The 25,260-nt window shown below is 34.9% G+C and overlaps 1 protein-coding gene across 11 annotated transcripts in view; it reads left to right on the plus strand.

The window, feature by feature from the left end:
* The window catches only part of IMMP2L (inner mitochondrial membrane peptidase subunit 2), a 913,124-nt gene that overhangs the window by 665,494 nt on the left and 222,370 nt on the right, over positions 1 to 25,260 (plus strand). For 9 of the 11 annotated variants that reach the window (XM_030932891.1, XM_030932893.1, XM_030932900.1 and 6 more), the window contains one exon: positions 23,435 to 23,537. The exons of 1 other annotated variant lie outside the window; for it this stretch is intronic. In XM_030932891.1, the coding sequence (XP_030788751.1) occupies positions 23,435 to 23,537 (103 nt within the window). Of the gene's footprint in view, positions 1 to 23,434; positions 23,538 to 24,320; positions 24,582 to 25,260 lie in introns of those variants that run through there. One more of the 11 variants, XM_030932901.1, reaches the window with a different exon arrangement.

Genomic DNA, 25,260 nt, shown 5'->3' on the forward strand with positions numbered 1-25,260 from the left:
CTTTGATTCCCTTCTTTTGACTCAGTGACTAATATATAATAATATGATAACAATGTCAAAGTTTCTCTGATTCTTCCTTTCTTTTCACACTGTTGCCATCCTACATCAAAATTCAACATTTATATTAATGAAAATTTCCCTTCCTGGTTTTGTCTACAATCCTAGCATCTAGCACTACATTTCACCACATGGTAGGAATTGAATCAATATTCATTGAATGAGTACAAAAACACTAAAAGATTCATTTTATTAATTTGATTAAAATGCAACTCTCATGAAGTTACTTTGCTGAATGCAGATTTCTAGTTCATCTCAGCTATCAAGAGAGGAAAAATGAAACTTTTCACCTTAGTTTTTAGGGCTCTTTAAGATCTTGCTCTCTTAATTTTACTTTTATCACTGCTCTCACTGTGAATGCTCTTTGTTGCATTTATGCTACTTTAAAATTTCCCTTAGTGTTTCATGGCTCATCCCAAGCCAAGCATGCATCATTCCTGTATCCTGTGTTTTCATGCCTGGTTTGCTTACTCCGAAATGACCTATCATGTCTAGCCTCCCCGCCTAAGCCTACCCTAAGGCTTAACTGAAGTTTCTGTACTTAAAAGTTCTCTCTCTCTCTCTCCTCTGTTTAACACTGATGCTTTTCTAACTCACAGAAGTAAGAATCCCTTCCCTTCTCTTGGAGAGTACAGATATACTTTAATGAATGGTGGGAATGGTAGGTAGAGTTTATGAGCCCATTGCAGGTAGAGGATAGAAATGGATGAAATGGCTAGATGAATGAAGTGAGAGGGTTGTTGGATAGGGAGGTGCTCAACTCAAGAGGGCCTGAAAGTGGAGAGAGTTTTTGTTAAGCCCAGAGAGTAGCTTCTGAGAGAGGGAAGTAAGTTCACAAAAAAAAAAAGCCTGTAAACATGAATGTTTCCTTCCTCAAAATTTGACCTTAATATAGCCTAGCCTGATGTTTCCTGGGCAGCAAAAGTCGAATAATCTTACAGTACTGTTCTCGTGCTTTCAATGCATTAGAAGTTTTCTCAAGTACCTTTAAGTGAAAGTCATGTAACTTCATTACATCCTGCCATGCTACATTGTCTGGCTTATAAGGTATTTATTTTAGGACCATCAGTCACTGAATTTCTATGTAAAATGAACTCATGTCTCTTGTGGCGCAATAAGCAATTGTTTGAACTATCTTGACTAAACTGTTTATTTAGGCACCTAACCAGTTGATTAAATAATACCACTGGACTAAGATCCTTTGTTCTTCCAGAAAAGTGCAGTACAGTTTGGTCCCAGCTCACCACTCCTGCCTCATTTCATACTGCGTTCCTACTGCCTTTGCCTTTGCCTTTCTGCCACTCTGGCCTTTTGGTTTCTCAAATGTGCTAGGTTTCTTCTGAACATGGGATCTTTACATATGCTCTCAATCTGCCTGAAACTTTGCTTTCCTTGCCTGTGTAGCTCTCTCCACTCTCTCTGACTAGGTCAGATTCCCCTATTATAAGCATTTTTTGCTGCTTGTGCCTTTTTTTCATGGTCTTTAGCACAGCTATGATTTTACATTTTTGAATGATTACTTGATTAACGTCCATCTTTCCTACTAAATTTGAAGTTCCTTGAGAGTGTATCGGTTTTTGCATATTTTTGCGTCCCAGTGCATGGCACCTACAAGGCACTCAATAAATAACTATTAAATTAAGTGAACTGGGAATTTAAATTTCATTTGTGAACTCATTTATTTCATAGATACAACTTTATTCTATTACATTGTTATCCTTGTTATTTAAACCTTCTAAAACACAAAAGAAACCAAACACATCTGAAAGGACTTCTAAGCATAAATAGTTGAAAGCATAAATATAGTTATCTATTTAATCAAAAATTGATGTTTGTCTTTTGTCTTTTGTACTGTAGAGACGGTTCTTTAAAGATATGGTAACTTTCTCACGCTGCATGATTTGGGGAAACTTTAAATACATTTTTAGTATCAGTATATTCCCACTTCCAAGCAAGATTATACACAGAAAAGTCTGAAACATCCTCAAAGCCTTTTACATTTCAACAGAGGGAGCCTAATGATTTTACTAGGCAACTTTGTTATACAGAGTTTTCTCAGTAGAGTGAATGCTAAATCAGTTATCCAGAAAGTTCATGTTAAAGGAAAGATGTTCAAAGAATTATTCCACAAGACTTCTCATGCCTAGATCTTCAAAGTATACCTGCGTGGTTTAGTGATACTAAACTATAAATAATTTTGAAGGAGAGAGAGAAGTTTGATGGTTTAATAAGAAAGGGGTCAGTTTTTTTCTGGACACTGAGTTTGCTGGATGCAGAGATACTGTTTATAAAGATAAGTCTTTTCCTCCCTTTGTAGCTGCTTTTGTGAATTTTTTAGAAATATCTGCTCTAAATTTCTTGCTTCTTTCCTGAGTTTACCCATAAACCAAAAACTACATAATACTTGAGTGCAACCAAGAGAAAAATCTATCCATGATGAATGTCTTTAACTCCTCCCTCTTGCTCATGAGCCATATCCAGCCAAGCAGCAAGTACTGACCCTTCTGTCACATGAGTAAGGCTTGGCTCCTACTTTTCTTCTATCTATCCACCCTGGGAATATCCTAGCTTAGCACCAATAACTTCTGAAGCATTCCACCCCACCACTAATTCCCCCACTCACTTTGGCATGGTTGCTTCTGAAATGCAAATCTGAGTACTCCTTCATTTAAAACATTTAAATTGCTCATGATAACAACAACAAATGAATACAAAATTTTTACTATATACCAAGTACTGGTCCAAGTATTTTATATATATGAACTCATGATTATGCCTTGGAACAGTAAATCTAGAAACTATTGATAGGGACAGGAGGCAGGTAAATTCTGGGCAGAAGAGAGTAGGTCCCTAGTGAGGGCCCCACCCTCAAGTCAAACAGCCTGATACCACAGCCTAAAGTGAGAACTTATGTCCCTGTTTTCCCACTTGAATGTTGCCTTTTCCAAAACCACCCATGGCCCGCCCCACCCCCCATCATGTGCCCATAAAAACCCCAGACTCAACCAGGAGAAAGGAGGAGACGCAGTTGGACATTGGAGACTACAGTTTGACATTGAAGAGAAGCAACTTGACTTCAGAGGGACAGCTTGATGGCATAGCTTCGGAGAGGAGTCCGGTCAGGCACAGCTGGACTTCAGGAAAAGATTACTTTCCTCTTCTTCCTCCTTTCAGCTCCCCTTCACACTGACAGCCCCTACATTTACCAAATTCAGTTCATTCATGTGACCTCATTCCTCCTGGATGCTAGACAAAAACTCAGGTGCCACAAGTATGGACGCAAAAGACTGTCACATTGACCCTCCACTGATCTGTTACAACTTAAGCCATCCACAAATGGCAAAACTAAAGTGTTACTATATGTAACACTCCTTCTGGGGCTTCAGGAGGCATGGGCACCCCCGCCCCACCCTTGCCTAATGCTGCTGCAGGGCCCTCACGGAGTTTTGCTCCTACCAGCACCCGTAAGTGCTCAACCCAGCTCCTGCACCCGCTCACCTGTGCTCCCCCTCCTGCAAGTGGTGGAGAGCTGTGGACTGAGTAAGCAAGGCACCCCTGTTGCAAGGCTCGCAAAGGGATCAGGGAGGTATCTGGCTTCACTATCAGTCATCACATTAGTATAATCATAAAACTGACATTAATTGAGTGTTTATTTTGACCAGGCACTGTCCTAAGCACTTCACAATATTAACTCATGTATCCCTAAAGCAGATAAGTCTGGTTATTTTGGTATGGTCTTTTTTTTTTTTTTTTCCACAATTATAAATTAATTAAATCATTAAGTAGTGGTTAAATAACTTGCCCACCATCATATGGCCAAGCGGAGAGGTGGCTTTCAAACCTAGGCAATTTACCTCCATCCAGCGTCCGTGTTCTGAAGCACTGCTCATACTGATTTTCCAAATAACCCCCCTAATTTTGTAGCCTGGCACACAGTGCTCATTTGGTTCTCTTTTCCAACCTCATTTTCACTAGGGTTGCATTTGCCTATCTTGCATTTTATTCTGTCACATGGAACTAAACAAATGCTGTCGTAAATGGATTCTTCACCTAGACCAGCTTGATTAATTCAAACACTCTCTTTATTCTTCTGTACAACATTTGTCTGAGGTCTGTGACCTAGAATGCTCACAGCTAAAAGATTACTCTGTAGTCATACTATGTTCTTTTGTTTCTACCAGCTAAAATGTTTGCATTAAAAAATCAGTGGTGATTATTCTCAAACATGCTAGTTGTACCTATTATTGTAGCAATCTAATGTAATTAAATATATGAAACACGAGTAAGAAAAAAACAGTCAAATGTTTTGAAAGACTAACTTTTAATGAGTTTTCTTTTTTTAAATGGCTGTCAAATGTGGTGAGATAACTGTGAAAGGCTGGGGAAAAATTTGTAAAAATCTAGAATCGTTCTGTACTCAGATTTTGTCACAAATATCTTTTTCATTCCAATGTAGAGAAACTGAAACTGGCAGTTGTAAATAGTATAGTATGGGTGTGGTATGTGACAGAAAGATGTTTCAGAACTTCAGCTTATGGATTCGTACACAAAGAGAATGACTTCTTATCTCAAAAGATTGGTAAATAAATTGTGTATTACATGTTTTATAATTCAGTGTTATGATTAAGAAGTGAGAGTATGATAAATTCCATGCCTTTGCCAATATCAAGCTGACAACTCTCAGTTTGGATTGTATTAGATGGAAGGATTTCTAATTGTTGAGGTATGGTACCATATGTGCCATCACACCTACAGTCCAGTCAAACTACAGAATTCAGGGTTCTTCTAATATTAACCCACGATGTACTTTATGATCTCTCATCTTTTGCCGTTGAACGTGCTTTCCTTCTGCCCAAAATGCCTTTTCCTAAACTCCTTTACCTGATAAGTTCTATTCTTTAGTTTTGAATATTATCTGCTCCAAAATCTTTACAGACCTCCCATGACCAGCCAGATCCTCTTATATATATTCGAAACAACTACCCAGGAAAAAAAAAATGTAACTAAAAATTAAAGGGAAAGACTGAGTGTATTCATCCTTTTTATTTTTTTCTTTAATGGGGATAAGACAGTTTTCAAAAATCTAATTTTAAGGATAGTAAAAGCTTAAACTTTCCTAATCCTAGTATGTTATTCTTAATAAATCTCTAAGGCAATCACAGACGTGACAATGATTTAACGATTAATGATAATATTGTGGTGCTGAGGATGGAAGTCATATGACAAGGGAATCATGCAAAATTTTGACTTGGAAATGATTTGACCCAAAAAAGTGTTATTTTTTACATGTTATGGTCAGGTCGATCATTTGTAGGAGAGAAGTCCTGTCAGTAATAGATACACAACTGTAAGGCAGGTCCCTAAATGTGAACACATAACTAAGTGAGACAGCAGATGGTAAGTAGGGTTTAGGTGATTGTAGAGGTTTCTATGGTAAGCATATTTTATCTAATCAAAGTGGTATTTTGTAACCATGAAAAGAATATAATTGTAAGCATTTATTATCTAAGTGGGATGATTTTTGATAAGGGTGAAGCAGGATTGCTTTTGTTCAAATGAGATAGACATCCAATCAGAAGATATAGAGATTATGTTAATTATGTGGTTCTGGTGCTTAAGAAGTAAGACAGGCCTCTCTTGGACTCACTTTCACTGACAAATCACAGTTTAACCTAAGACGCACTCGAACTGTAAAGCTGAAGTCCTTACATACTTTGCTTTTCTAGTGATCCTTCTATGGCAAACCCGTAAAACAAGGGTGTGAGTTGCATGTAATTAGGTCTCAGTAAGAAGCAAGCTATAGTAATATGTTTTGTTTAAGGTACTGAAATAAAAACAAGCATATAGACAGGGAATAGAACAAAACAGAACACAAACCCTGGGAATAAATCCATGCATATAACTGATCTTTGCAAAGGATGCCAAGAATACACAATGGGGAAAGGTATTCTCTTCAAAAAATGGTGTTGGGAAAACTGGATATCCACATGCAAAAGAATGAATTGGGCCCTTATCTTGTACCATACACAAAAGTCAACTCAGAGTGGATTAAAAATTTCAATGTAAAACCCCAAACAGTAAAGTTCCTAGAAGAAAACATAGGGAAAACCTTCATGATATTGGTCTTGGCAGTGATCTCATGGATATGACACTAAAAGTACAGTCAACAAAACAAAAATAAACAAGTGGCACTATATCAACTAAAAATCTTCTACAGAGCAAAGGAAACAATCAACGGAATGAAAAGACAACCTGTAGAATGGGAGAAAATATTTGCAAACTATATATCTGGACTTAATCCATATACAAACCGCAAATGCGGTTTTAGTCTCTAAAATATATAAGGAATTGTAGTCTCTAAAATATATAAGGAACTCCTACAACTCTATAGTAAAACAAACCAAAAAATTAATGACCTGATCAGAAAATGGGCTAAGGACTTGAGTAGATGTTTCTCCAAAGTAGACATACACATGGCAGACCGCTTACATGAAAAAAATGCTTAATGTCACAAATTATCAGAGAAATAGAAATCAAAACCACAAAGAGATATCACCTCACACTTGTGAAGATGGCTATTGAATAAACAAAGGCAATGAATATTGGTGAAGGCATGGAGAAATTGGAACCCTTGAACATTGTCAGTGGGAATCAAAAATAGTACAGCCACTATAGAAAACAGTATGGAGGTTCCTACAAAAAAGTAAAAATAGAGCTACCATATGATCCAGCATCAGCATCTTAAAGAAATATGTGCACCCCTGTGCTCATTTTAGCACTTTTCACATCAGACAGCATATGGAAACAACCCACATGTCAGTCAGCAGGTGAATGGATAAAGAAAATGTGGTGTAGACATACAATGGAATACGATTCTTAAAAAGAAAGAAATCCTGCAATATGCAACAACATGGATGAACTTGAGGACATTATGCCAAGTGAAATAAGCTAGTCACAAAAAGATGAACCAACATTACATGATTTCATTTATATTAGGTATCTAAAATAGTCAAATCAATAGAATCAAAGGGTAGAATGGTGGTTGCCAGGAGTTTACGGAGGGGAAAATGATCTGCAGGCATAAAGTTTCAGATAAGCAAGATGAATAAGACCTAGAGATTGAGAAATCTGACATATAACATTGTACCTATACTCAACAATATTGTGTCCTACACTTAAAAATCTGTTGAGAGAGTATATCTCATGGTAAGTGCTTTTACCACAATAAAATTTACCCAGAAGAAATACACAGCCACGTACCACGTATACTCAAATATTCTCCCAGTAATCAGTGTTAGCCTGGTATGTGTAGCAAGCAAGGGCGCCACACTGGGAGAGCCTAATTGTATTGAATTTATTGAAGAATGGCTTTCACCGGTAGCTGGCTGTTCAGCTGAGTCCATTTGGCCCTCAAGCTGCTAGTCTTAGGAGGATAATTAAGTATAATCTTGTCACCTTTTTTATTAACACCCTTCAGACGTTCCCCATTGCCTACAAAATAGAGTCTATATTTTTAGATTGATATTAAAGTTTCTCTACGGTCCATCCCCAACCTACAACCTACATTTGGTGGTTTCCATTAAACCACATTTCAGACAAACCAAAGAACTTAGGGTTTTTCTAACATGAACCCTTGATACTATATATATATCTTTTTATAATTCACGACATATTTATATTTTATATTTCTAATTTTCCAGATCACGATCAGCCCAATCAGAATTAATCTTTTTTTTTTTAAAGGAGTGTGGACCATCAGTTAAGTGTACAGGCTTTTAGGTATCTGGGTTTAAATACTTTATTTTTTTGTTTGTTTGTTTGTTTCACAAAATCTAATTTACTGTCATTTATTAGATGATTTTTTCTATAATTAATAGATAGTAGGCTGTTAATATCATCATTATATTTTGAATCTACCATTTATCACATTTTGCTTTGTGGTATTTTTTCTTTACTTATCTCTTATACATAAGGTTTTTGAGGTTGGAAGCTTTGTCATACTTAAAATTTTAATCTGCCTTAACCCTCCAAAATCATGTACATTTTAGATATTTTTTAAAAATAAATGTAGACTGAGTTGAGTTGATAAGATTGTACCTTACTAATCATGTTAAAACTTACCATAACTTGTGGCAAATCCAAATACTGTGTCTTTCAATAATATTTATCCTTCATATAGTCTTGTAGCTTTGATGCAAATCAGTCTATAAAGTCTGTAAAATGAATCCATTCAGATAGTGCTTCTGCCATATATCTAAGTCTGCCAAATATCTGTACTTTATATCTACTTCAGATATATCTAAAATGTCTTTGAAATATTTTAGTTTGTAATCAGAATCTAAGCCATCATTTTAAAAAATCTGATATGTTACTGATTGAATTTTCTACTAAGTATGCAAGACAAAATAGTCTTCACTTAATCAGGATAGCAACAAATAGCCTTCTTAAATAGTATTACTTATATGCAATATCTATATCCAGATTGAATTCCGCTTTTTCTAAAAATGTAATTGTAAAAGAAGTTTCCATCAGTATGGGTAAAATGTCCACAAGGGAGAATATAAAAAGAAGTCCTGAAATGTGTTAGTCCTATCGGTTTGGCATTTAGACTCAATTTTCACAAACTAAGTCTAGCGCTATTGACAAACTAACCTCTCCAAGCCTCAATTTTTTAATCTGTAAAATGACTGTGTTACCCGAAGATACCTGAAATCCTTTTCAATTTAAGATAGTATATGATGCTGTTACCAAAATGAGGGAAATGGCAACCCTAAATTGTTTATGGTATTCTAGAGGACTACTACCAGAATCCATACTCATTCATCCATTTAGTCGGTATATATTTATTGAGTATGTATTGAAAATACAGACAGGCACAGTTTTAGGTATCAGGAAGACGGTGCTAAAATCTCTACCTCCATGGAATTTGCAGTTAAGTGAGGAAGACAGACAAAAAAATCAAATAAACAGTGGATAGATTATAAACCCAGGAGTAGTTAAGTACTATGAAGAAAAGTATGCTGAGGAGTAGAGTGTGACAGGAGGAGCTATTTCAAATAGAGAGAAGGCATTTAAAAAGGAATACAGAACATAAATTAGGTTAGAAAATAAATCTGAAGAGAGAGCATTCCAAGCAGAGAACAGCAAGTGAAGTGACAGCCACAGTTAGAAGGGTCCTTGGTATGCTTGGAGGAACATTGAAAAGGCCCATGTGGTTTCAGTGGAGTGAGCAAGAGGCGATGAGGCCAAAAGTATAGCCATGGCCAGATGGTATAAGACAGTAATTCCTAGAAGGAACAATCCACACATACCGCCCCCCACCACCCTGGCCCACCCTCCGGACATTTGGCAATGTTTGGTGACATTTTTAGTAGTCACATTAGCAAAATGGATGCTACCAACTCTAGTTTCTGGAAGCCAGCGATACTACTAAACATCCTAAAATGCACAGAAGCACCTCCTGACTCATTGTTTGACTCAAAATGTCCATAATGTTAAGGTTGGGAATCTCAGATACAGGACTTGTAAGCCAAAGTAAGAAGTTTGTGTTTTAACTGTGATGGGAATCCACTGGAAATGTTCAGTAGGGCAGAAGGATGACATGGTTGGATCTGTTGTGTGGAGAATGACTAAAGATGGAGGAGAGGAGAGACATGAAAACTAGTGAGAAGGTGACTGCAAGAGTCCAGGAAGGAGATGCTGGTGGCTTGGATGAGCATGGACGCTAAGGAGGAAAGGAGAGAGATTGTTGTTCTCCAGATTTAAGTAAATTGAATCCTGAATTTTTTTCCCCTTTTTGCTATGGTTTTCTATCTGGCTTTAAAGTTTCATGAAGTGATTTAGATCATTTGACAATTTACATTTGGAGGGTGACAATTGGCCTACATGGCAGGGTGTTAAGGGGATGTATTTATGGAGGATTGACTCTTCAGTTGAGATCTTCACACAAAAAAGGAGAAATTACATCTTTTAAAGATTCACTTTATCCTCTTGAATCCAGTTTCTTAAGGGTCAGACATATACCACACCAACCCAGTGGAGATAGAAGTCAATTTTATGCTATTTATTATTATTTGGGGTTACATTTAAAGTTTAAAAACCTTATTAAAAATGATTTCCTGCTCTTCCTATCTGAATTGAACATTCCCTGATTTTTCTCTTTCATAAAGAAAAAGTCAGGCTTATAATCGAGCATATTTCTTGGAAGTTGAGAACTTTGTTCTCTAATTATTGTGGCTTAGGTCATTGATAGCAAATATTCAAAGATATACAAAGCCATACAAAAATATTCAAAGTTATACAAGGCACAAAATAGCCTAGAACACTTTATGTGAGCTTTATGTTTAATAGGAAACATACACAGGTGCTCTGATCCATAGCTCCTTTCATGCTTTGTAGCCCAGAGAATTCATAGGTTAGCACCCTGCCACCCACCGTGTACTAGTAAAACAAAAATATCCTATATTGGGAAAGAAAAATAGATCTGACTTCTAAACATTTCACTGCCCTACATTCATATGAATGCTGGTAGTCTGGGCATTGTAATATGGGTTTGTAATGTAGGTTCATGTAGGCTGAAGCAATTTGGGCTTGAATTAGCAAGAGTCCTTATTTGATACTCTATAAAAACTATTTATATTTAATGAATAATATTTATATTTAATGAATAATTTATATTTATATTTAATGAATAATATTTATTTATATTTATATTTAATGAATAATCTATAGCTGTCAAATATGGAATGTAATATGGCATTTCTTTTAAGAAGTCATTGTATTCTCTTTCTGTAGTACTATCATTTGTATGAAACTGTTGGAATAATTCATATAAAGGAATATTCAGTTAGAAAAATACATGATATTAGCAAACTAATCTTTGCTAACTTTGATTAGGTGGCTTTATTATTTTGCACCATTTGTCACGTAAAAAGAAAGATTCCGATTCAAATTTAGCCACATTCCAATGGGTTCTTGTAATGTATTTGTATATTAGTAGATATGTTATTAGTAGATAATTAAAACATAAAAAGAAGGATTAAAAAGCCAAATGCAAAGTTCATTCAAAAGATACTGTATCATTCTACACTTTGAAGATCAAATAGTTTCATAATCATTGCAGGCAATAAATAATGAATTGAGTTAACAGAGAAATTATTAAAAAATAAAATTATAAGCTCTATAAAGATCAAAGGAAAAGAAAGGAAATCAATCAGTTCATATATCTTGATTAAAGAGTTGTCTTTGTGGCTCCAAAGGCCTAAAAAGTTAAAAACGTTATTGACTCTGAAATAGGAGCACAAAGACAGGTTTGCTGAGCTTCCCACCTAGAAGAGGATAACAAACTTTATTGTAATGACTATGTAGAATGGTTGCTAAGTTTATTAAAAAAAAAAAAAAAAACTCAGGAAAAAGAGCTTATCTTCTAGCTAAAGAGTACCTTCTGATTCTTTATGAATTATATGGCAGGAAGAGCCAGTGTAGACTCAGCCCATCAGTACATGTCCCAACTCTTTAATCTTTCCCTCCTAATTTTACTCACAGATGGGGAGCAGTCTCTAGGGAAGTAGAGAATGTGTTTTATTTGTTCTGGCTTTGGGTTTGTGTTTGTGTTTTTGTTTTTTTCTTTTGCCTTCCCAATCTATGCAATCAATAGCAAACTTTTTAGAATTGTAGTATATTACTTAAACAAAAGTGACTATTTTAACAGGCATCCTGTTAGAACCAGCATTTGAGAAATCCTTAGCTTAGCATAGTGAGCAACTAGTTGAGAGCCCTTAGCAAAGGCAAAATGAAGGATATTTCCATGAACTTGATTTGTACTCTGTTCTTGCCCTCTAACATTTATTTACTGTTGCATTCAGTCTCAGAGGGAAGAACTAAATGGGAGGATTCCTGGACATATTGCCCTTAATTAATACTCCAACTTTTATAAATTACTGTTTGTTTCCTTCTTTTTTAATTTCTGCCTATTTCGTTGCTATGACACAATTATTGGTCTTTAAATCTTTATGTATTGAATGTATATATGTATATATAAAATATTTTATGTCTATTATAATTACTTTTTTATATGAATCCACATATAATTTACACAAAGGCATAAATATGGTAATATCATAATGCTTTGTTTGGAAGTGTTTTGTGATTGTTTCTTTTTTTTTTTTTTTTTTTTTTTTTGCCTATGCCCTTTCCTTTTTTTACTTTCTGTTATTATTACTAAGTTCTCTCATCCTCCACCCATGTCAACAACCCCTTGTGTATCTTCAATATAATTTTCTTTATGCTAGTGTAATGCTTCCTATATTCACATTCACATTTGCATATAGTGACTTTTAAACCTTTCCTTTTTACAAAGGATAAATCATATTGTGTGCTTTTCTGCTTTTCTATTCGATAATTTTTGAAACATCTCTGAAGTTAATTGATGGCTCTAATTTGTTCTTTTTATGGATTATATAACAAACCATGGTATGCACATACTATCATTTATTAAACCTTCCTGTTTTAAGTGTTATCTTTACATCCAGATTTTTTGCCACTCTGAACAGTGTTATGAAAAACATTATTGTACCTGTGTCCTTACATAGTTATGTTATGTCTGTATCCCAGGAGTAGAATTGCTAGATCACAAGGCAAATAAATTTTTTAAATATTTTGGATGCTGCCAGATTGCTTCCAAAAAGATTATAGCTCTTCCTATTTCTACCAGCAATGTGAGAGTACATGTTTCCTATACCTGTGCTAGCAGTGTGTTTCAGCCAGTTGACTATAAAGTCATGTTTACTCTAGTTCGTATTTTCCTGACTACTAGTGAAGTTAAGCAGTTTTTCCTGTCTCATCTGTCACTTGCCTATTTGTATCTTTTATCCATTTTCAATTGAATTGTCTTTTTTAAACATAATTTCATTATATATGCAACATCTGTACAACATTTTCCCTCCATATAGATACTGTTAATCGGTTGACTTATGTATTTATAGTACCTTTTGTCTTTCAAAGGTTTTTAATTTCAAAATACTCGGATATTTTTGTATATTATTTTACAGCATACCTTTTGCTTTTTAATTTTACTTAAAAAGGCTTTCCCCAATCCTACTTTATACAGGTAGCTTCCAGATTCTTTATTTAAAATCAGCAAGAGGATCACTTGAGGCCAGGAGTTGGATGCCAGCCTTGGTAATATAGTGAGACCCTGTCAGTACAAAAAAATAAAAAATAAAAATGAGGTGGCACATGCCTGCAGTCCTAGCAACTCGGGAGACTGAGGTGGGAAAATTTGAGACTACAGCTGCAGTGAGCTATAGTCATGCCACTGCACTCTAGCCTGGGCAACAAAGCGAGACCTTGTCTCTAAAAAAAAAGCAGAATGCATTGAAATGTATTTTTTCCCTATATAACTAGCACACTAGCATATGGAAAAGACCTACAGACTAGATGATGATGATGCAAACACCCAGGAAATTATTTTGAGAGAAGATTTTCTAAACAAACGCAACAATACCAATTATATTAAATATTGATTTTTCTGAAAAATAAAATTATACATTACAAGTTCACTATTTTATTTAAATTGGTTTGCCAGAAGTCATCCATAGAATAATGATATGATTCACTATTTTTATCCATGACAAAGTCCAATTTAACAATAGGTAAACTAATTATGGTATTTACACCTTTAACATTTTATGCAATCTATCATCATTTTAGCAAAAACTAATTTTAAATATATTTTCGTTACAGTGTGGAGTTATCTTTTCTATATTCAGTCAACTTACATAATGTCTGTAATTATACTATAATTACAATAGTATTTTTACTGTTTTACTAGGTTGGTGCAAAAGTAATTGTGGTTTTTGTCATTACTTTTAAAAATGTCAAAAACCACAATTACTTTTACACACAAATTTCATCTAGTCAGGAGGCTGAGGTGGGAGGATAGCTTGAGGCTAGGAGTTCAAGAGTAGCCTGGGCAACATAGCAAGGCCCCATCTCTAAAAATTTTTTTTTTGAATTAGCGGAGCATGGTGGCACACACCTGTAGTCCCAGCAAAACATGATTGTGTTCACAGAAAATTCTGAGAACTCTACAAAATGAAACTAGAATAAGAGAGTTTAGTAAGGCTGCAGGATACAAAATCAATAGAGAAAAATCAACTGCATTCCTATGTAGTACAATGAAAAACTGGGAGTTACAATTTTAAAATATCTTTTAAAATAACACTAAAACAGTAAATGCTTAGATATTAATTTAGGAAAATATGTGCAAGACTGTTACGCTATCAATCTCACAACAGAACAGAAACATTTTCAAAGACCTTTAAAATTGGAAAGATATGGTATGTTCATTAATCAGAACACTCAATGTTGTTAAGATGTCATTTCTACCTAAATTGCTCTATAGATTCAGTGCAATCCCAGTCAAACTCCCAGCAGGCTCCTTTGCATAGACATGGACAGGGGATTCTAAAATCATTTGGAAATGCAGAGGACTTAGAATAGCCAAAGGGGTTTGGAAAGGAGTATAACAAAATTGGGGGAATCATCGCACCTGATTTCAAGACCTATAAAGCCACAATTATCATGGCAGTATGATATTGGTATAAACATCAATGAAACAAAATAGAGTCCAGAAAAAGACTCATCCATATAGGGTGATATGGTTTGACTGTGTTCCCACCCATATCTCATCTTGAATTGCAACTCCCACAATTCCCACATGTCATGGGAGGAAGCCAGTGGAAAGTGATTGGATTATGGAGGCAGGTCTTTCCTGTGCTGTTCTCATGATAGTGAATGAGTCTCATGAGATCTGACAGTTTTAAAAAACGGGAGTTTCCCTGCAAAAGCTCTCTTCTCTTGTCTGCTGCCATATGAGACATGCCTTTCAGCTTCCTCCATGTTTGTGAGGCCTCCCAAACCACGTGGAAATGTAAGTCCAATAAACCTCTTCCTTTTGTAAATTGCCCAGTCTTGGATGTGTCTTTATCAGCAATGTGAAAATGGACTAATAGTAGGGTAAATTAATTTTAACAAAGTTAATAAGGGTAAGTCAAGGTAGAAAGAATAGTTTTTTCAAAAAAAATGGGGAAATGGGATAACCATATATAAAAAATTGAAATTTGAACCATACCTCAGACTGCATAAAAATTATTATAAGTAGCCTAAAAGTATAAAACCAGAAGAAGAAAACACAGGAGAAAATCTTTGTGATTTTTGGGTTCAGCAATAATTTCTTCTGAAAAACATGTACTTTAAAAGAAAAATGTTTTAAATAGACTTCAACAGAATTAAAAATGTATATTCTTTATAAAAAAACTGTTAAGAAAAATTTAAAAGCACACAGATTAGGAGAAAATAGTTACAAAACATATCTAATACAAAATTTATATCCAGATTATATAAAGAATTCTTACAACTCAGTAATAAGACAAATCACTGAATTTAATTTTTAAAAGTTGAATAGATAATTCACCAAAGAAGATATGCAAATGACAGATACATGAAAAGATGCTCAGATCATTAGTCATTAGGAAAATGCAAATTAAAACCATTCTATGCCCTTACAATGGCTAAAATGGAAAGAATGATAGTATCAAGTGCTGGTGAGATGTAGAATAACTGAAACGCTTAAACATTGCTAGTCCTACTGCTTTGGAAAACAGTTCTGTAACCAAACGCAGGTCCCATCCCTCACCTCTTGCAGTGTCTAATTAGCAATAATGAGATCTGACAGAAAGGAACTTGATTCCAGAGGTTGCTTGGGGAGGCATTACAAGCTCTTGCCTTGAGGGTACCACTTCAGTCTTCAGGACAAGAAGGCACAGGCTTTTAAAGGGGACTTGGCATGAACAACATGTAGAGGAGAGGGTGAGAGGTATGGGGTCTTCGGATGTCTTACCTGTCGGGTGGTCTGGTTGGTGCCAATGTGGGCAGTGGCGGGTTGTAAATTGAGGCTACCTCCTGGTGGAAGAGAGTTCTGGAGGCACCTGGTTTGCTTCAAGGTAGGGTCTCTGGGACTTCTAAGTAAACTCATAGATAAGCTTGCCATGCCTGGTGGAGAGAAGGTAAAGGCTATTATTTGCCTTCATTAAGAGCTAAGTAGGAGGTGGGGGAAAAAGAAAAAGAAAAAAAATCATTTTTTTCCTTTTAAAAATAGGATATTTGACCACAGTTTGACAGTTTAAACATTCACTTAGCAGGTGAGCCAACCATTTCATTTGTAGAAGAGAAATGAAAATGTGTCGTACTTATACTGCAATGTTCATAGCTGCTTTAGTGTTCATATTCAAGAATTTGGGGTACTGTGCTCACTATCTGGGTAATGGGATCATTCAAATCTCAAACCTCAGCATCACGTAATATACCCATGTAAAAAACCTGCACACGTACCCCCTGAATCTTAAATATAATTTGAAATTATTTGTGTAAAAAGTCAAAGATCAGAAACAGCTGAAGTGTTCATGAACTATTGATTGATAAATTCTGGTACATTCATATAATAGTATACTATTTTTTAAAAAAAGTAACAAACTACTTTTGTTTGAACAATGTCAATTGATCTCAAAAGCATTAGACTAAAGTGAGAAGCCAGAAATAAAAGAATACATATTGTATGTTCCCATTTATAGTCATACCTTGTTTTATTGTGCTTCCCTTGATTGCACTTTGTAGATGTTACATTTTTTATAAATGTAAGGTTTGTGGCAACCTTGCATCCAGCAAGTCAATTGGCACAATTTTCCTGAAAGAATATGCTTGTTTTGGGTGTCTGTCAGCATTTTTTAGCAGTAAAATATTTTTAAATTAAGGTGTGTATTTTCAGACATAATGTTATGGCACACTTAATAAACTACAGTATAATATAAACATAACTTTTGTAAGCACTAGGAAACCAAAAAAGTTCTGTGACTTTGTTGCAATATTGCTTTATTTATTTATTTATTTATTTATTTATTTATTGAGGTGATCTGGAACTGAACCGACAATATCTTCAAGGTATGCCTGTATGTAAAATTCTAGAAAAGGCAAAACCATAGTGACAGAAAGCAGCATAACAGGGATTGCCTGAAGCCAAGGATGAGGGTGGGGCAGATTTGCTCGCAGAGAGACATGAAGAATCTTTTTTGAGTAACTCAAGTGTTTCGTATCTTGATATAGATAGGGATTATGTGACCGTTGATTTTTAAATTCATTGAGTTGTATACTTAAGATTGCTGAATTCTATTTCATGCAAATTATACCCCAGTAAGGGAATTCTACTGTCAATTTAATTTTCCTTTTTTTTTTTTTTTTTTAAGGTAGTCCATGTTTTTTCTCTGGAAGCTTTTCAGAATTTGAGGTTGGGAGCAGTGAGACTTCAGTGTTCTACAATTTCATTACAACATATGATAGTGTGATTTTTACTTGTTATTTGCACTGATTCCGGAATCTGCATTTGTAGCAGTCAAAGGAAAACTTCCCCTTCGCCCTCTGAAAACTGATTGAAAAGTAACTGACAAAAGGCAGATTAATAGTGAAGTCATACAAAGTGCAGTGGAGGCTTCAGTCACAGAGCGAGTATACCAGGCAATGGAGTATAGATCATTTTATACCCTTCTTTTTAGGGGGAAGGGAGATGGGGAAGTGTGGAGAATTTTAGGGTGGTAGTAAATGGTTTTTATGGGAATTCAATGGGGTTGAACATACAATGGCCTGAGACAAGTTGGACCCACAAAGCAGACGATGGTTTGTGACCAAAGTTTATTCAGGTATGTTGAGACTTCAGACTTTCTTCCTGCAATATGAGTTGAGTTAATGAAAACTCAGGGAATGGACCAGAGGTAACCATTTTCTTCTGAGTCAGTCTGGACTTCAGGGAGATAAGGGAACTTCAGGGAACAGCTTCATCATGAGCTTTATTTAGGAGAGACAATGGGTTGAGAAACAGGAGGTGGAAGGAGGTCAGAGAGACCTTGAGGCTTCTTCAGTTTAACACATCAAAGTGCCATATTTTGGGGTATCAATTTCTAAGGCCCAGCACATTTATTCATTCGTCAATTCGGGAAAATCCTCTACCACCATCTCTTCAAATATTATCTCTTCCTTGTTTCTTTTTATTCTCTTTCTTTAGAACTTTGATTACACTGATGTTACATTTTCTTACAATGCTTCCCATACCTTTCTAATGTCTCTAATATTTTCCATTTCTTTAGTGCTCTGTATTGAATTCTACTCCAGTTCATTACTTCTTTCTTTAACTCAGAGTAATTTGCTTTTTAACCCACTTCTTTAGTTATATATTTTAATTTTTAGAATTTCTATTTGATTCTTTTTCAAGTGTCTATCTTTCCAATATTCTTCTTTACTCATGTATTTAATTCCCTTTATACTTTAAAAGTATTTAAATATAGCATGTTTATTCATAAATCCAGTATTTGAAGTTTGCAGGAGTCTAATTTTGCTACTTATTGTTTGTCCTGACTCACTAAGGTGGGTATTTCCAAAGGAGATTTTTAATTTTGGATTGTGAGTTCCTGTTGGCTGGGATTTATCTGTAGAAAACCTGAAAGCCACATTTAAGGGATTATTCTCTGCCAGATGCCTGGGGTCGATTAAAGTTGATTCTTAACTGTGTGAGACTACCCAAGTAGTGTGAATTTGAACCTTAGTTTCACTTGAGAGCAGAAGGTAGATTCTCAAAAGAGAGTTTTTTTCTCTTTCAGAGGCCAACACTACAAAGGCAAGTGTTCTTTTTATTTTTCTTTCCTGATGGTGGATTTTTTTTTTTTTTTTCTGGTTCTATCTGTTAACAGTGATAAAGAGACCTAGTTCTAACTGCTGATCTTTCTGAGTCCAGAGCCCCTGACTTCTGGTCCTTCAAGACAATGAAAACCATGGATCTAGTATCCAGGGAGCAGTAAATATCCTCAGGGCAGCCACTACTTTGGACAATGAGAAAAACTAAGAGAATAATTTGAAAAATAGATAAGAATATCTTAAATAAATTATGAATTATTAATATAAATAAATGACCTACTTAAGAGGGAGAGAAGGAAAGAGAGAGAGAGTGTGTGTGTGTGTGTGTGTGTGTGTGTGTGTGTGTGTGTGTGTGTGTGTATTTGGGAAATACTTTTAATAAGAAGTTCTCCCTTTCTTTCTTGCGGTAACAAGAATTACCTAGACAATACTTTTGTATTCACCCAATGACACTCAAAAGATTCAGAGACTTAAAAACATTGTTTTCAAGGTCAAATCAAATTGGAGGCAATGATTCTTTATTCCATTTATAAGACCTAGGTAACTTGTCTTGGTAAAGGTAGTACTAAAAATGCCTTTTCTTTTAGACAGGTAGTTAGAATACCATACAGAGCTCATTTTTGACTGTCAAAACCAAAATTATTTGCAAGCCATAGATACATACAACCTTGTAGGCTGACACCTCACTTAACTGTTAAATCACCTAAAAGATTATCTTGTCTTTCTTTTATGTGAATTCAGGAGCACAAAGCTATTTAAAATTCTTTCTCTAGAGAAATTCTATTAGGAGTATTATATTTCTTTGGCAGTCCTAAAAGGAACCAGCCCAATATTTTAACATCATCTTTTTTAAAGCTACTTTGGATTATTCTTTAAAAAGTTAGGTTGAAACCCAAGAAACAGAATATGCACTAGGATACAGCATGAATTTTACCAGGGTTCTTCTATAGCTCTAAGTGTTCTTTCAAATCTGTCTGGTATCTAGGAAACCACTCTGTATTAGCATAGCAATATTCAAATATACAAGAGACTAGTAGGTAAAAACACAAATAGATTGTACTTTCCCCTACTACTCCCTGCATATTTGAATATGCAGAACACAAATAGTGTTTTTACGTGTAAGTTTTAGAGTGTCCCAGAAGGACATAAGAGCAAAAGAAAAAAAAGATTGATTGTACCATTAAAAATAGTCTGTAGTCACAGTGCAGTCGTCAGGAGAGGAAATTACTGAAGCGTAGTTCAGGTAATTTTAAAAACTGATGCTAATAGATGGCAGAGGCTGAACACATTCTGACTTATAAAATGAAAGAAAATAATGGACAAAGGAAGACAAGAGCAATAATAACTACCACTTACTGGGTTCTAACTATACATCGGAAGTATGTTCAGTGCTTTACTTAAATTAAAAACAGTCTCAACTACAAGAGAAGCCACTTATCAAGTGTTTAATGTATGACACTTTTATCTATAGAATAATTTTTTGAGTTAGGTATTGTTACTTGCCCAGTTGTGTATCTGAGGAAACTGACACAGAGTTTCATCAACTTGTGCAGATCATGTAAGCTTAAAAATGTTAAGTAAGAAACAAAAGCCAAGACAGGCTGGCTCCAGAGTGTATGCTGTATAACAATCTTTCCATTTTATTTTCATCTAACTACTTACCTTCATTTCAGCCCAGTTAGGGCAGGAGTTCCTAATCTCCGGGCCACAGACTGGTCCTGGTCTGTGGCCTATTAGGAACTGGGCCGCACAGCAGGAGGTGAGCAGCAAGGGAAGCTTCCTCTGTACTAACAGCCACTCCTCATTGTTCCCATTACTGCCTGAGCCCCACCTCCTACCAAATCAGCCATGTCATTAAATTCTTACAGGAGTGTGAACCCTATTGTGAACTGCGCATGTGAGGGATCTAGGTTGCATGTTCCTTATGAGACGCTTTTACCTGATGATCTGTCACTATCTCCCATCACCCCCAGAGGGGACCATCTAGTTACAGGAAAACAAGCTCAGGACTCCCACTGATTCTACATTATAGTGAGTTGTGTAATGTATTCATTATATATTACAATGTAATAATAATAATATAAATAAAATGCACAATAAATGTAATGTGCTTGAATCGTGCCAAAACCTTCCCCCACCCACCCTGGTCCATGAAAAAAAAAATGTCTTCCATGAAATCAGTCCCTACTGCCAAAAAGGATGGGGACTACTAAGTTAGGGTATGTCTTCTCCCATTTTAAAGATGGGGAAATAGAGGTAGAAACTCTAAGTAACTTGCAAAAGGTTACTTGTGAGTAATAGTATCAAGATCCAAACTGGTCTACTCTGTTTCCAGAACCTATATACTTTCCACTCTATTATTCTGCCTTTATGGCAGTATTTTTTATTCTTCAGTTATTCATTCATTTGGTCACTCATTTAACAAATGTTTATTGAGTACTCTGTGCAGTCTGTTCTGGGCTCTGGGGATACTCTTATGAACAAGAAAGGCAAAGTTCCAAAGATTGCATTCTAGTGGAGGGAAATAAAAAATAAACAAACAAACCCATAAATGTATATCAAGTGTTAGCAGGCTCAAAAAAGAAAAATAAAGCACTGTAAGCAACTAGAAAATAATAGGATAAAGGCTATATTTAAATTTTTCAGATAAGATGGTCAGTGCAAGGAAACGTGTAACTGTCACTGGTCTTTTAGGATGCTGTTGCTTTCTATCACAAGTATCTTGGCTTATATGACATTAAAACTCAATCTTGGTTTCATATCACTCTTCTGGTTTCTGGAAGAATATGCTTGATTTAAAACTCACTATGTCATTGCAGAAATAATTTTATGCTGGTTTTCCTTTGTAATTCTTGAATGGTTATTTGAAGAGGCAAAATTGGTAATTGTTTTCTTTCTGAGCATTTATCCAAAATACCCAGCTTAATAAGGTGAAGAAACATTTGGACTGATTTGGAGAGTATGCCTTGCCAACAATTAAGTAAAAGGATATTCTCTTTGGTCATTAACATTTCATGTAGAATATTAGTTCTTAGAGGCAGTCTAATAATAAAAGCTGTAGTGATGTCAGGAACTAATTGATTTTAATTGAAGAACACTTACATTACAGAGTATATGATGGTAAGATGTGTTCAACTTGTTTTTCACTTTTCTTTAAAAAGCTGAAAACTTTCTTCCCAATAGTAATTAAAAATAAACAGCAGTCATTAACTTACTGTGGGCTTCTAATAGCCACAATATTGCTTCCTTGCATGAATGATTTACTGATCTAAAGTAAAGTAATTCAACACTGAAATTATCTTGAAAATTAAAAACCATCCTAGGTAATGAATAGTTTCAGTTTCTGTATCACCAATTTATGTTTAGTTTTTTTTTTTTTTAATGTATTCTTCTGCACATATACAACTTGCTAATTAATAAAAATAGTCTCAAAGGGACACCACCTCAAAGAACAGTATGCATGCCAAGCTCAGTTTCTGAACTCTGCAGGCTTGGAGGTGATATTTATGCATTCCTTCATTCAGCCAACACTGAGAAGCTTCTTTAGGCCATGCATTTTCCTAATGGGGATAAAAGGGGATAAAAGAAAAAAAATGCAGTCTCTGCCCCCAAAATAACTTCTTATTATGGGATTAGGATAATATTTTATTGTAAGCCTGTCTCTTTCATTTAGTTGGTTGTATCATAATTTATTGAACCAATTCTGTGTTGTTGAATATTTAGGTAAATTATTATTATTTTTTGCTATAAAAAGCCTTGTTTGAACACCCCTTGTAATGAATAAATGTGTCTGTATTTCTGATTTTATTTTTCAAATGGATTTCTACAAGTAGAATAACTAAGTCAAAAGACACAAACATTTTAGTATCTTAAAAATGTACCAAAAAGTTGCCTAAAATGGAAATACAGGGAAAAACATTATACCATTATACATTGCTACGAAAACTGTGTGAGATAGCCTTTTCTTAGTCCATTTCCTTGCCGGCATTAAGAATATAGAATGTTTTGCAACATGTGTGTCATTTATCTTTAGTCTTCACAATTGTTAAAATACTTTCATTTTTAGGAATACTTTAGTGCTGGTTAAAAATTTTCAACTGATATTGATAGTTTTTATCTAATAAGATGTTATCCAGATTATGTTCTTCCTTTATTTCTTATGCTGAAATTTAGAGTATTAAGAGGTTATGAAAAGTGTTGTCCATTGGTTTCAGAAGTTTGACTGCAAAAAATGAAGATTGTAGTTGTGCGTGAGTCTGTTGGAAAAGTTGAATATTAACTTAAAAGTAAATGTTAAAAAACCAAGTTAGATCTGTATTTTGTTGGGGTTTATTGGATTTCATAAATACATATTTAGAATATTGTGAATTATATTAAATAACAACACATTATATTTAGTGTCAATACATTTTTTCTAAGCACAAAATTCTTACCTATAGAAATATAAAAAGAAAAAAATACTGTGAATAGATTCAAAGGGCTCTAACCACATCTTCCTTAAAAATGAAATTATGGAGAAGCTTCATGGTTAACCTGTCTGTAACATCTATATAATATTTTTGCCATTCCAGAGTTTGTATGCTCAACAGTTTGATCTCTTTTCTATTCATATCTCAGTGGTTACACTGTTTATTTCCAGAACCATAGGACACAAAAAGCGGTATGTCAAAGTCCCCCGTGGTCACATCTGGGTTGAAGGTGATCATCATGGACACAGTTTTGACAGTAATTCTTTTGGGCCGGTAAGTCATCTTTTATCTTATTGTTGATATAATTGGATTTCAAAGGTGAGAACAAAAGTATGTCAGATAGGGTTATTCGGGTAACTCAGTCAAGACTGATCATGAATTTTATAGTGGAATAGTTTATGTTTGAAAATTTCCTTTTAAGTATCATAGATAAAGTACACTATCAGTGTGTATGTAGGTATGTGTGTGCACATGTGTTTCTTAGAAAAAAAAACTCATACACTTCAAGAAAGTACCAAAAAATGCTTTTGGCCAACTACCTTATTCCAAATTGGAAGATCTTTTTTTCTCCCACGGGAATACTTTGTACCTTATATTTTCAGTTGATGTTTAGGTCTTGTATATAATGTGTACAAGACCTGTAGGCATCAGTTTTCTAAATCATTAGTTTAAAATGCAAGTGTAATGGAAATCATATTAGTATGTACAGGAAGCAAATTTTACCTGTACACTCTTAGGGTCCCCGCGGGGCCTGAGAATTAAATTGACATAAGACAGAGTCATAGGAGAAAAGCCAAGAAATTTAAGGTAAGTTTTAGGTGGCACAGGAGCCCTCATAAAGAAATGAAGACCCAACAGGTGGAAAAACGTACATACTTTTATGTTAGATTGAACAAAGAGACCTAATTGTGGAAAAGTAACTAAATTATGTGGTGAGGCTAAAGGAAGATAATTATTTTAACACATTTTAACAAGGTCTGTTGGTACAGAACCCCCTCTGTGCCCCCTGCCATGACTTCCCATGAAATAATGTTTTTTTTTTTTCTCCTGGTACAGGAAGGGCATCTTTCACATGAAAAATTGTGTCTCCTGCTTTCAGGAAGAAAAGGCAAAGATTAGAATGCCCTTCTTGCATCTGCTGTTTGTCAAGTGCCTTTAGCTTAAAGTTATCTTCATGTCAAAGTGGCATATTTTGGAATGGCATAATCTGTCACCCTTTATAAGTAGAATGTTAGAATTATTGAGTTTATATAGTAGAAATGCAGACATTCCTTATTCCATGCTTGCACTCCATAAAATTGAGACTAAACTGGTATTTTGGGAGTTTTTTCATGTTGAATGTATACAGAAATTCTGTATTTACGAATCCCTGCAGTAGCTCATAATACAAAGTGAAGAATCTTTTAGTTAACCGGCACTACACCTGCTTCTCATTATCTAGTGTGTTTAAAAGCTTGGATCTTCACTCATTAGATTTTCCTAAAGGTAGATATATCTATACTTGTTAACATATATATAAGTTGAGCATCCCTAATCCAAAAGTCTGAAATCTGAAATGCTCCAAAATTCTCATATTACTGAGCACCGATATGATCCTCAAAGGAAATGTTCATTGGAGCATTTTGGATTTCAAATTTTGGGATTAGATATGCTCATCCAGTAAGTATAGTGCAAATCTCCAAAATTAAAAAAAAAAAAAATCCAAAATTTGAAATACTTCTGGTTTCAAGTATTTTGGATAAGGGATATTCAACTTGTATAAGTTAATATTGAATACCTTTAGATATGTTTATGAAAAAGATTTTATCCATATAGTTTTTTCTAAAATTTAATGTTGGTGGTCTCTAATAAAACAATTTCTTTCACATAGTATGAGGGCTGTCACTCCTGCTGTCACCAATGGAGCAGCCACTTGGACTCATCTTTGGCTGACAGTACAGTAATAGAGCTAGAGTTGGATGAGCATATATGGCTGTGTGGAAGATAACTTTAGGAA

Source organism: Rhinopithecus roxellana, chromosome 6 (genome assembly GCF_007565055.1).
Source record: "Rhinopithecus roxellana isolate Shanxi Qingling chromosome 6, ASM756505v1, whole genome shotgun sequence".
Lineage (NCBI taxonomy): Eukaryota > Metazoa > Chordata > Mammalia > Primates > Cercopithecidae > Rhinopithecus > Rhinopithecus roxellana.